Source organism: Thrips palmi, unplaced genomic scaffold (genome assembly GCF_012932325.1).
Source record: "Thrips palmi isolate BJ-2018 unplaced genomic scaffold, TpBJ-2018v1 HiC_scaffold_16, whole genome shotgun sequence".
Taxonomy (NCBI): Eukaryota; Metazoa; Arthropoda; class Insecta; order Thysanoptera; family Thripidae; genus Thrips; species Thrips palmi.
The window spans coordinates 13,419,472-13,432,660 of NW_023144625.1; the positions used below are offsets into that span (position 1 = coordinate 13,419,472).

The 13,189-nt window shown below is 61.9% G+C and overlaps 1 protein-coding gene across 1 annotated transcript; it reads left to right on the top strand.

The window, feature by feature from the left end:
• Nucleotides 1-1,590: 1,590 nt before the first annotated feature.
• On the top strand, nucleotides 1,591-12,106 carry LOC117643021 (short stature homeobox protein 2-like). The gene is made up of 6 exons (XM_034381659.1): nucleotides 1,591-1,775; nucleotides 8,036-8,201; nucleotides 9,575-9,632; nucleotides 11,256-11,412; nucleotides 11,521-11,566; nucleotides 11,670-12,106. Exons 1-6 carry the CDS (start codon nucleotides 1,591-1,593, stop codon nucleotides 11,868-11,870), a joined length of 813 nt encoding a protein of 270 aa, XP_034237550.1. The 3' UTR covers nucleotides 11,871-12,106.
• The last annotated feature ends 1,083 nt before the right edge of the window (nucleotides 12,107-13,189 follow it).

Consider the following 13,189-nt stretch of genomic DNA (forward strand, 5'->3'; position numbering starts at 1 on the left):
GACAGCTGTCTGCAATCGGAAATGGATTCGCAGCGCAGCTGCAAAGATGATCACCACCATCCATTTGCACCCAGTCCGCGCTGACAATAAATTTGGCCATTTCGACTCGACAGTTTCCCTTTGATGGGTGAATAAATCGCGGCGCGAGAGTGGAACAAAGATGACGCGGCGCCGAGCCGTGCCTGGCGCCTTTCAAATACAGATAAGTGTGCGCGGAAAGGCTGGGAGGCTCCCTGGGGCCCGGTGCCGCGCCCCGCCGCGCCCCGCCGCGCCACGCCATGCCCTGCCGTAGCGGATCGTCAAGTTCATTCGACAGGCTTCAGACACTCCATCATGGTATCAATGTGGGGCGGCGTGCTAGGCGTGCTCGGGGCGGGGGCGTGCGGTGTAACGGAAGGGAGTGGGTGCGGTGGTGCCTGGTGGTGCCTGGTGGTGCGGTGCGGGGGTGCGCTCGCTGCCTCTCTCCCCGAAGCAGGGAAGCCAGCGCGGCGGTCGTCATTGCACCACCCATCCCACCCCATCCCCCGGCCCATCCCCCGGCCGCGGCCGCCAATGAGCGCGCTCCGCGGTGGCAGGCCCCGCCCCCTGCCGCCCCCGCCCGGCCCCGCCTCACCCCGCCTGGGGGCGCCTGTAATCACGGCCAGCGCCGGGGCGGGGCGGGGCGGGGCTCGGCCGGGCCGCCGTGACGATTGCTATTTTAACAGATGCAGAAATGATTGCGGGCGATTGGTGATGATGTGTGGGGCTGCCAGCGGGTTGATTCCGGACGTAGTGCTCTGGTCGCTCCGCGTCTCTCTCGCACCCGAGGCTCGTTCCGCTGCGGCGCGAGAGAGACAGAGCGCGATGAGGGCGCGGCGGCGCGGCGCTGTCGGCACGGGGGAGCCATAGCTGCCATGGCCATCGCCAGCCATCGCCAGCCACGGCCAGCCAGAAGGGCCGACGGCGGGGCCATCCCTCAGCCTGGCGTGAGCTGACAACCGGAACGTCGGAACGTCGGGGCATCGGAATCGGGGCGACCGCCATGTGGGCCAGCGAGGGGCCGAGGGACAGGGGCCGACCAGGGTAGTCACTTTTTCGGAATGAGGACGACACTAGCCCGTTTTTAAGAGCTAGTGAGGAGCACCTCCAGATTCCAGACTGCGTTCTCCAGGCCCACGTCAGCCCGTTCTCCATGCTCCAGCCGCTGCACATCCGTCCTCCAGGCCCCCACTCTACAGCCAGGTCCGCCCTCTCGGTGACACGCCGCCTTGATTTCGTTTTAATACTCCATTCGCATTCCGCGCCATTCATCATTGACTCTCGTCTTCATCATCGCCGCCCCGTCCCCGTGCTGGCCGTGCTGGCCGTGCCGCTGGAGGGGCGCGCCGCGCTGCGCCGCGCTGCGGTGGGGTGGGCGTGGCCTGCGAGGGGCGCGCTGCCGCCGCTGCGCTCGTTGCGTTGGAGGGCGGAGGCGCCATGGCTGGCCATGGCTCCCAGTCTCCCCGCGCGAGGCGCGCCATGGACACCGCTGTGCCGCCAGCAAGGCGAGCCCGCGGCCCGTAGCGCGGCCCGTAGCGCCCAGCGCAGCGCCGCGGCGCCACCAAGCCAGCCATGGAGCAGCTCACGCAGTTCGTGTCCAAGAGCTTCCAGGAGCCGGGCGGCGCGGCGGCCGCGGTGGCGGCGGCGGCCCGCTTCTGCCTGGACGTCGCCATCCGCGAGCCCATCAGCATCCCGGAGGACCTGAGCACGCTGCCGACCAGCATGACCAGCATCTCCATGATGCCGTCGCCGCCGACGTCGCCCTCGCGGTCCGCGTCCCCGGCCGCGTCGCTGTCGTCGGGCCGCTCGTCCCCGCTGGACCCCGTGACAGTGTCCTCCCCCGACCCCGCCAGCCCCGCCAGTCCCGCCAGCCCCGTCGCCGCGGCCAGCCCCGCCAGCCCCGCCAGGGCGGCCGTCGCGCTGCCGCCGCCACCGCCAGGACCACGAGCCAGCCCGTCGTCGACGCCCACCTCGCCCACCTCGCCCAAGTCCCCCGTCGTGGCGCACGCCGAGGACTCGCGGTCGTCCTGCACGTCCGGGTCGGCGCACGAGGACTCGCCAGCAGGTAAGCCTACGTGTGCACGTGTACTTCGTTTTTTCTTCCAGTGCATGTGAAAGGATTGCCCTTCGGGAGGTTCTGTTCAAAAGATCTTATCTCACCGTTTTCGGGTACAGATCTGGTCGTTTCCGGGTAGAGAATTCTGTCTTAGATGCTCGAGGATTTCTCTAAGCTTGATCAGTGAGACAGCTAGACAACAAAAATCTTTCCGACACTTTCCGGCAGCGCTCTGCCCTCGGCTCTGCCGCCCTCCACCAAGGTACCGTTGCTGCAGCATCCCCTGCAACCGGCCGTGCCGTGCCGCACCGCACTCACAGTGCACAGTGCACGCGCAGACGGGCCGCCGCCTGTCGGCCTGTCGGCCCGGCGTGTAAACTAGACACAGCCAACCATCATTTTATTAGATTAGTAATCAGTTTAATCGGATAAAGCTCCATCAAGCAATCCCGGGCCGGGGCGGCCGGGGCGGCGGGAGCCTCGGCGCCACCACCCTCCAGCACAAACAGGAAAGGGGGGCGGGGTGGGGGCGAGTACACAGTGCAGGTGCAAGGCGGGGCGGGGGCGGCGGGCACACTATGGGGACCGGCGAAAAACATTCCAGTTTTCGAGCTGCAGACTACTTTAGAGAGTCGTTTTCGTCACTCTCACGTCTTTCTCACACTCATGGTACAATATAGAAAAAATAATCAGTAAAGGTCTGAGAGTGAAGTGACAAAGCGCGAGTGTAGGCACGCCGAGGCACGCTGGCACGACCCGCAACAAAAACAGGAACGCGCGCAAACTCGAACTCGAACTCGACGGCGAATCGGCGCGCCTGCAGAATCCGCTTGTCGGCCGGATGAAATAGTGCTACACACCGCTATGCCACCAGCAGAGGGTGGAGCCAGAGGGCAGTTAGACGAGCCCACATAACACGGCCAGACATATGCAGAATCCAGGGGGCCGCGGAGGGCGGCGGGGCGGCGGGGCGGCTCGGAGCGGATGGGCCACATTTCACACGAATTGTGATCTACGCGGCCGTGCCAAACATCTCGTTGCCCTCCCGCTGTTTATTAGATTACGGTTCGTGTGCGCGGCGCGGAAAGGGGTGGGGGGAGTGGGAAGGGGTTGCAGGGGTGTGAACCCTCGGGCCTTAAAGATTCAGCCGCGGCCGGACAGGCTGAGCGAGGCGATGCAGCAGTGTATGCAGCAGGCTGTCGCTGTCTCCCTCGCACCCCTTCGGGCCTTGGGGCCCTCGGGACTTGGCCCGCGTGCGTGCGAGAGAGACAGAGCGATACGGAGGCAGTGTCCCGTATCGCCTGCAGCGCGATGCAGTGCCATCGATTCGTGGCGTGACATCGGCTATTACTCTGATCGGAATCTCGAGTCGCCGCCCCGGCCCGGCCCGGCCGGCCCCGGCCCCCAGGGAACCTCCAGGGAAGAGCGAGGCGTGCTTAGGGCGCCAGCAGTCAAGTGCGCAAGGGGCAGGGGAGGGTGCGAATCGGCAAAGATGGAGCGAGATGTTTGGTGTTGTTTGTTCGGTTGAGAATGCTGGCAGCTCCCGGTGGGCTTGGACTCGTCGGGCGTTGAGGTTCCCATTGCCCTGTAAACGCGCGTTTGTTTGGCAAAGGTGGACGAAAGGTGGTGTTAAGTTCGAGTTAGTTCGGAAGCAGTATTGTCTCCAAGTTGGTCAAAACGGTCACAAATGTCTGTGAAAAATCGTGTTTTGGGCCGACTTTAAGCATCTACTGCGTCTGATCCGAGGCGGGATTACGTCCTCCCTCAACGGGCATTTGGTCTTTGGACCTTCCTTTTGCATGCCTTTGTTACGGAAAGCGATTATCTGCCTTAGTTTGGGAGCAGTATTGCCGCAAAGTTGATCAAAACACGATTTTTCAGACATTTGTGACCGTTTGGATCAACTTTGCGGCAATACTGCTCCCAAACTAAGGCAGATAATCGCACTCCGTAACAAAGGCATGCAAAAGGAAGTTCCAAAGACCAAATGCCCGTTGAGGGAGGACGTAATCCCGCCTCGGATCAGACGCAGTAGATGCTTAAAGTCGGCCCAAAACACGATTTTTCACAGACATTTGTGACCGTTTTGATCAACTTTGTGGCAATACTGCTCCCAAACTAAGGCAGATAATCGCACTCCGTAACAAAGGCATGCAAAAGGAAGGTCCAAAGACCAAATGCCCGTTGAGGGAGGACGTAATCCCGCCTCGGATCAGACGCAGTAGATGCTTAAAGTCGGCCCAAAACACGATTTTTCACAGACATTTGTGACCGTTTTGATCAACTTTGCGGCAATACTGCTCCCAAACTAAGGCAGATAATCGCACTCCGTAACAAAGGCATGCAAAAGGAAGGTCCAAAGACCAATTGCCCGTTGAGGGAGGGCGCCATACCGCCTCGGATCAGACGCAGTGGATGCTTAAAGTCGGCCCAAAACACGATTTTTCACAGACATTTGTGACCGTTTTGACCAACTTGGAGACAATACTAACCTTTCCTAACTACACAGGGTGGGTGCCTCTCCAGGCGGCCCGGGGCAGTCTCTGGACGGCACCCGCCGAGCGAGACGGCGTGAAGCTGGGCCTGGGGCAAAGGGGCAAAGGGGCAAAGGGGTGGGGGAGTCTTGGGCTCGTCTCGCCGCTGCCTTGGCTGCCTTGGCTGCCTGCACCCTCTCTCTTCTATTACATTACGTTAAATACGACTGTTGTTGGTACTAATACCTCCCCAGGGGCCGCTCCACGCCGCTGCACGCCCGCCACTCCCCGTATTGCACCGTAGTGTGCGTGCGTGTGTGTGTGCGTGTGCGTGTATGTGTGCGCCCCGCTGCGGGCTTCCCCCACCCCTCGTCTCACGGCCTTGCTGGTCTTCCTGCTTCACGACCGCCACTTGTATCGCTTTTCCCTCGCCCAGGATGACCCGCTCGAGTCCCGAGTACTGCTTGGTCCTCCGCGAAGGCAGGCAGTCCGAGTGATTCCGAACAGAGACGTTTCTTCGCTCCGTCGCACTCGCATGGCGGTCAGGAAGGGTTGCGAGAGAGACGGAGTACGGAGCGACTCTTCTCGGAAGCAGTGTGCCAATCGGCGTCGGGGACACAAACGACGAGGGCGCACCCCATCGATACCCCTCGCTCCGGCCGCGAGCGTCGGTGTCGTGAGAGACGCTCGGTGGGGTGGGGTACCGCCACTACACCCCCTTCGCCCGCTTTGCCGCGGGGAGCTCCTCGGAGCGCCTCCCCCCTCCACTCCCCTTTTTCGGTCCCGGCGCGCCGTCGTCCCGGCCGACAGCAAATTTACACCCTCTTTAGCGCTAAATCCGCCCGCCCTGCAGGGCCTCGGCAAGGCCTGCAGGGCGCCCCGACTCCCCGGGCCGGGCCGGGCAGGGCCGCCTCGGTCGGGATCACCTACACTACAGGAAAGCACTCCACTTCATTAATTACGTTCCCGGGGAGAGGCAGAGGGGAGGGGCGGGTTGTTTGCCTCCTTGTTTCTCCGCCTTGAGGCCCTGGGGACGCACCTCGCCGACGGCGTGCCCAGGGCGTGTGCCCAGGGCGTGCCTCGCCTCCAAGGACTCCCCGCGCGGCAACCCGCTCAACAAGTTCCTTGATTAGCTTGTGTGTCCTTTTAATATCTGCCTGTCGCGGTGCGGCGCGGTGCGGGTAGGGGGAGGGGGAGGCGAAGGATGCCACTGCGTCCGATCCAAGCCGCGAAATGGTACTCGCTCCACGGCGTGCCAGTCCTCGGGCCCTCCTTGACGTGTGTCCCCGTCGGCGCTCTGGCCCTTGTCAGTGGCCCTGGCATTTTGGCCGTGCTGCGGGGATTCACCGTCCCCTTTCCAACGACGCGTCCATCTGGATAATTTTATTTTATCTTACGCGGAAAGGGAGGGGAAGGGGAAGGGGAGGGGGTCACCGAGGTTATAGGTGCATAAATGCACCCGCAAACTTTCATTACACATAAAATTCAATTTCCCCGGCAGTGGCGCTCGCTCGCGCTGTGTGTGCAGACAATCAGGGAAGAGGGACGGGGGGAGGGGAGGCAGGACCGAGGCAATCCAAGGACGGCCGAGCGGGGGAAGGGGGAGGGGGAGGGGAGGGGAAGGGTGGCGGACACACGTACCGAGCGAATACGCGCGCATCCGGGCAAATCGAATCAAATAAATAAAAAATAAACCGCAGCAATTTGATTACCGCCCACCCTCGCGCTGCTGCTGCTGCTGCTGGAACACGGGAAGGGCGCCAGCGGACTGATTCAGAGTGGGAGGTCGCTCTCTCTCTCTCTCTGTCGCACTCATGGGCCGCTCCGTCAGGGTGCGAGAGAGACAGACCGACGAAAGCACTGTTCGGAATCACTCTGCTGGCCCGGCCAGGTCAAGCGGAGAGGGGCGCAGGCTGGGCAACGCACCGCCCCGCGCACCACCACGCCACGCCGCGTCACGTTTCATTCTGATAGGCTGGCTGAGGCTGGCTCGCCCTGATTTGGCAACAACTCAACACAAACAAACACACTGGAATCAATGCGGGGGCGCTGCTGCCACCGACTGCCGCTGATTCCACACAGCCGCTTTTTCCTCTCTGTCTCTCTGGTTCGCGGCCCGCTGCGCCCTCGAAGCCCCCGTGCCGTAGGCAGGCCGCCGCCAGGGCTGCGTGGCGGCCGGCCTACCCTGCCTTCGTGAGGGGCACGCCGCCTGCCGGGTAGGCCGAGCCGCCACGCAGCCCTGGCTGTCGGCGGACTGCCTACCCAGCGCGGCGCTCGGGGTCCCCATCGCCCCCCGCGCTCGCACAAGATCAATCAGAATTAGCCTGCAAAAAAAACAAAAACCAACAACACCAGCGCAGAAGAAAGATCAGCATCGATTTTGCTCTTGGTATTTGTTCTGACGTTCGTGTCTCCTATCTATATATCAATATTTTTCTCCCGCCTGCACTAGTTGGCCGCTTCCGAGAGGAGACTTCGTCGTCGCGAACCCCGCCGATTTGTCACCATTAGAGCATAGTTTTGGAGAGCTCTTTGCGCGCGCACACACACAAACACTCACACTCTCTTTCTCTCTCTCTCACTCACGCGCACCAGAGGGCGGCTAATGGAACACTTTGTCGCGCCCGCGATTGCGCGCGAATTGCCCGGCGAGATTGCAGAGGCCATTGGGACAACGGCCGGCATGCACACACACTGTGTGGTACGTTGTGGCACTGTGCACACGCCTTTGTCCGCGAGGGAAAAAAAAGAAAGGTAATCATGCAAACTAATTTTGAACGTTCATGTAGGTAGGATGGATATTTAAAGGTTTAAAAATGAAAAAGAAAAAAAAAACAGGTGTTGACCTTTTTGCATTGCTTTTCCGCGCTGCCGCCGCGACCGTGTTCGACCGGTTCGGCGTCGCCCCTCAGCGTGAAGTCGTCGCGAAGTTGTTCGAACTGCCCCCCCCTTTCCCCTCGGCCGGCGCTAAGTGTTTCTGGACAGTTGGCGCCGAATTATGGCCGCCATGTCTCAGGCCCGAGGAAGGTCCAGCGGGCCGCCGAGTCCGAACGGTGCTTTCGTCGCTCCGTCTCCCTCGCACTTCATCACGCCAAGGAGCGGTCCGTGGGAGTGGGAGAGAGACAGGGCGAAGGACTCCAGCTCCTCTGGACGCGGTGGTGCCGAGGGCCGCAAGCATTCGATCAACGCCACCGGGACGAATAACGGTACTACTCGCCGTCGATGCCCCGCGCCTCGGGGACTTTGGACGCCGGCACCGCGAGGCGTCCCTGCAGCGCGGAGTACTGACGCCTTGCCCTTGTGTTGCAGACGCCAAGGACGTGAAGCCGGGCTCGCCGACGTCGGACGCCGCGCCACCGGCGCGCCCCGCCGACCGGCCCGCCAAGGCGACGTCCACGTCGACGACGTCCTCGACGACGTCCTCCGCGACGCACTCGCACCACCAGCAGCGGCACCAGGCCGCGTCGCCCGGCCCCCGGGAGGCCAGGGACGGCCTGCAGCAGCACGGCAGCAAGCAGCGCCGCAGCCGCACCAACTTCACGCTCGAGCAGCTCAACGAGTTGGAGCGGCTGTTCGACGAGACGCACTACCCGGACGCCTTCATGCGCGAGGAGCTGAGCCAGCGGCTGGGGCTGAGCGAGGCCAGGGTGCAGGTAGGTGGCACCGACGGACCGACGGCATGCTTAGGTCGTCGCACCTTCGGGGCACGCCAGTGAAATGTGAAAGCGATTACGGACCGCGGGCCACGTCGCTGTCTCTCTCGCACCCACACCGGCCGCCGCGTGAGTGCGAGAGAGACAGAGCGACGAAAACACTCTTCGGAGTCAGCCTGCGGGTCAACTTGCTGGGAACTCGAGGACAGGGCGTATAACTCAAGCAGTGCTCGCCCCTCCCCCGCCCCCCACTCCGCGTCCTTGGCGGGGCCAATCTATCAGCTTCAAAAGGAGCCGCTTTTAAAGTCCATTGGCATTCGCGGCGTGCCTCGCCGGAGTCCGTCAGGCCGCCAGGGCGTACACCGTAAACCTCCCCCGCGGAGCCCCAGCCCGCCCCCGGCCCGCCCCCCGGCCCCACGAGACGAGCCGCGACGCGGTGAGATAATTTAAAGGCCGCCCTCGGATGCCCGGCCAAGTCGAGCGATTGAATTAAGTGATTGAGGCTTACGTCAGCGACCCCTCCCCTCCCCCTGCCTTGTCAACCCCTTCCCCTCCCCCCTTGGCCCCCAGGCCGGGCTGGCCGCGCACTTTGTATGTTTAACGACTTTCCAGACCCGAGTGCCCATCTGCATTTCATCAGCACAAGCTTGCTCGCGGCCAATTCCAGCGGCCTGGGACTCCAGCGAGACTCCAGCGAGTAGCGGGCAGCTGCCCTTGGCAGTAGTAGTAGGGCCTCGTTGATGCGTTTTTATTTTTTGCAACACATTCTGAAACAAAAAAACAAGAACTGGTCGAGATTTGAACCAACATTCGACGTCCCATTAGCGAGCTCGATACCAAACACGCCACCGCTACCGCTCACCGCTTCCGACGCGGTGAGCGCGCACGTTCGGCTCGATCGCGCCCCCCCTCGCTCGGCCTTGGCGGATGGCAGATGGCGAATCCGTGACGTACTCTCGGACATTGCGGTCATAGGTTGCGCCAACGTAAGGGTCCAGACAGATGGGCCCCGAGCGGCTCATTATTTCCCGCCGGCTTCCTAGGGGGAGGGGGAAGGGGGGGTGGAGGAATGAGGAGGGCCGGAGGGGCGATCCGCTTCAACGGTCGATTGGTAGAATGCGATGGGGTAATCCTCGGCAACACTTACCCCCTTAGCACCCTCACCTCGGCCTGGTGGGCCGTCCCGCCGCCAGGGCCGGGGGCGGGACCAGGGCGGGGCGAGGGCGGGGTGGGGGGGGCGGCTGGCGGCCCACCCCGCCTGCCTGCTGGCACGCCCCTGGGGGCGGGCGGGGCGGGCGCTAAGAGCGGCTAAGAGCCTCCTGATGGAAATAAATTGGCCCGGCCCATTGCACTAAGTGAGCCTTGTTTTGCAGGTGTGGTTCCAGAACCGGCGCGCCAAGTGCCGCAAGCACGAGAGCCAGATGCACAAAGGTGAGTCGCCCGGACTGTCGGTGTACACACTGAAAAATTCAAACTACGATGACGTGTTTTGCCTATGAAAGGCGCTAGCAATATAGAAAAACCTTGGTTCAAGTAACTCCGACCTTCGCTGCACCGACATCGGTTAGGTAATTTTTTCTCGTTTTCAATTTCTCTTCCCGGATCCATGTTTAATTTCGCCGTTCCCCTACTTTCCCGCTCCCTTCCACTCATTTGTCCGCGGCGAGTTTTTCCTTTTTCCCGCCGTTCTTTGCGAGGAGGGCAGTGCAGTGGCAGGGCAGTGCAGTGGCAGTGCGTCCCTATCCTCTCACGGCGCCTCGCCGCGACGGCCCGTCGGAGGCGACAAACCTCTGGGGAGTAATCCAACAACTTGTTTCCCCGGCCCGTCGCGGCAGCCGCGGCCGGGAGGGGAGGGAGGAAGTGCTCTCTCTCTCTCTCTCTCTCTCTCTCTCTCGCTCTCCCAGGGCGTCCCGCGTGAGAGCGAGAGAGACAGCCTCGCCCCTTTCGGAATCCGCCTGCACCCCCCTCCCCCTCCCCGAGCGGCCCGGCGAGGCGCCCGAACGTGACGTGTACATTTCCTTCCGTATGTCGCGTTTTAGCGCGCCGAGCCCTCCGGTCTCCGGGTTCGAATCCCGGCAGTGGCGCGCGCAGTTCGCGGTTTTCCTTCCCGCCCCTCCCCCTGCCGCGTCTCCCCCTCCTCCCCTCCTCCTCCTCCCTCTCATCACCCGCGTGCGCATGCTCGTCCACGCCGACGAGAATTTCATTGCGCCACGCAATAAAACTGGATTATTCATGAACCCGGAGGATTACAATCAAAGATAAATAACGCGCGCAGTGCGACATTACTGATTATCCGGAGGATTTCATGCTGGTGGAGGAACGGGGGAGGGGGGAGGGGAGGCGTTATTTGCGCTTTGCTTAGCATGGACGTGGACAGTTGTCGGTCTGGCCTGCTGGCGGCGGCGGCGCGGGGAGGAGTGTTTTATAGAGTCGAGTCCATCCTCTGCCTGCGAAACAGCGGGCACTGCCGTAGCCGTGGAGAGGGAGGAAGAGAAAGAGAGTGAGAGATAATGGACGAAAACGAAACAAAAAATAAGAGGCAACACCGGGGCGTAAAAGAGAGAGAGGGGCGCGGTGGCGCCAGCAGTATAGCGGCTGGTGTGATCGCCGAGTTTCTATTGTCCATTTGTTTGATTAAGTCAAGTGTAATCGAATTAAGTGAGGCTGTGTTGAAGCCGAATCACGGCCGGGCGGGGCGGGGCGGGGCGGGGCGGGGCGGAGGGGAGGCTAAGCCGAAGGGCCAAAGGGTGCGTCCCGGCGCACGCCCGGCGCACGCCCACACCGTCTTGCTGGCACGGCCGGCAGGGCTGGCACACACGTACATCTGTTGTTGGCTCTCTTCCTCCTCCGCGCCGCCGCCACACCACCACGTCGTCTTTAATTAGACGGAAAATCCACCAGGTCTCCGTACTTGGCGAGGTGTGTCTGCGCGGTGGCTGGAGAGAATGCGGCCCCGAGACGCCAACATTGGGACTTTGCTAGGACCCACTATTTCTTGGCTCTTTGCTGCTCCGTCGTCGTCCGACGTGCTCTGACGCTGTGTTCCGTTGGCAGGGGCGCTGTCCGCGGCCGGCATGATGCTGGGCACGTCCAGCCACCAGCACTCGACGCCGCCGCACAGCACGGCCGTGTCCACGCCGCTGGAGCCGTGCAGGGTGACGCCCTTCGTCAGCCTGCCCAGCTTGCCGAGCTTGCCGAGCTTGCCGAGCTTGCCCAGCCTCCGCCTGCAGGGCCCCAGCGCGGCCTCGGCGTCCGCGGCGGCTGCGGCGGCGGCGGCCTCGGCGGCGTCCGCGGCCACGGCGGCCTACGAGAGGCTCAGCTTCCCGCCCTTCTCCGCCTTCGACCCGGCGCTGCTGGCCCACCAGGTAACGGTCGTTGTTGTGGTCGAACCGGCTGGCGAGGACGGAGTCCGAACACCCCCCACACTGTACTTGCTGTATTTCCCAACTAATTGTGGTTGTCTTGCAGTACGCCGCCGCGGCCGCCGCGCTGGGCTCGGCCCCCGGCGGCCTCTACCAGTACCCGCTGGGCCTCGCCAACGGCCTCGCCGCGCTCGCCGCCGTGCACCAGGACCGGCTGCAGTCCAAGAACTCCAGCATCGCCGACCTCCGCCTCAAGGCCAAGAAGCACGCCGAGGCGCTGGGGCTGGGCCGCGAGAAGGCAGTGTGAGGCCGGCCGAGGCCTGCACACCGTGAAGGCAGCGCGACACGCACCTGCCGTGCCGCGCCACTGTACATAGGCTTCTCTGTTTCGTTGCTGTTTTAGTAAAGTATTCAAATTGTTTGTTATAATAAAAGCGCCTGTTACGTTATCCCTGTCATTCTTCCAATACGAACACTACTGCCGAAAAACAGAAATAATAATTTTATGCAATAATTTTCTTTCATTCAACCAGATTGGAATAATGAGATTCTTGTTCACCGAATGGAATTTATAAAGAAAGGAAATAAAAAAGGCTGTACTGTTGTTCGCCATTTTTTCCTTCACCTCGAGAAGACATGTACAGAAAAACAAATGGTTTCCTTCCTTCTTTTCACAGTGGTGCGGTCAATCCCGGCCTTTATTTACGGCGCGTTTTAAGTCCGACAGTGGTGCCAACCGCCGCCATCTTTGCCGGGGCAAACTACCGCACAAACTTCCAGAGCTGCCAACTCCCCTTCTCCCTTCATTGAAATTAACGACTGGCTGTGCGCCGCGCTCCGCGCCGTCGCGTAGTTGGCCGCGATTTACTTACGCTTTGCGGGTCATCATTCTGGCATCATTTTCGCGGCCGCACTCGCTCCGTTTTAATGGAGATGAATAATGGTCCGAGCCTCGCCGCGATTCCGGCCGCAAAGATGCGAAGAAAATCACCGCTTCGTCTGTGAAAAATGAGTCCGGACGGCGGCGGCGGCCCACACGCACAGTGGGCCAGAAGACCGGTGGAGGCGGCCAAAATTCCAAACGCGTTTTGAGCTCCGGAGTTGCTAAAGAGGACTCGAACCGAACGTGTGACCACCAATGGATTGCTCTTCGAAAGAGGAATCGATTAGAGGGGCCACACGTTCGGTTCGAGTCCCATTCAGCGACTCTAGAGCTCAAAACGCGTCAAGACTTTTGGCGACCTCCACCGGTCCTCACTCGAATTCTTTCACGAAATTAATCTGCGTGTGACAGTGCCATCAAACGGCGTACCCTCCCCCTGGCCTCGACAAAGTTGAGGCGATATCGCCGGCGACGTAACTCGATTTGCCGCGAGGGTCGCGAGGGTGTTGCCGCCACCGCGCCGCCGCCCGGTCCGGCCTCAGGACATCCTGGTCGTGAACCTGGCAAAACGAGACCAGCCCGGTTTAATCACACCGGCGGCCCCGACTCTGTCTGGACGCCAACTCCGGATAGACAGTCCCCACCAGCGTCGTGTCCGTGTCCTCCAGGAAAGGGGTGGTGATTACATTAATTCGGTCGCGCTTCTTTTCCGCCTCCGCTGCCCACCGCGCGCCGCTCCCGCC

Bases quoted from the DNA above. Each gene is read 5' to 3' on its own strand.
- LOC117643021 (XM_034381659.1), top strand. From the start codon at position 1,591: ATGGAGCAGCTCACGCAGTTCGTGTCCAAGAGCTTCCAGGAGCCGGGC. The intron at 1,776-8,035 runs GTCGCCCTCGCG...CCGGGAGGCCAG, and splicing joins ATGATGCCGTCGCCGCCGAC to GGACGGCCTGCAGCAGCACG. The intron at 11,413-11,520 runs GCCCAGCCTCCG...CGAGAGGCTCAG, and splicing joins TTGCCGAGCTTGCCGAGCTT to CTTCCCGCCCTTCTCCGCCT.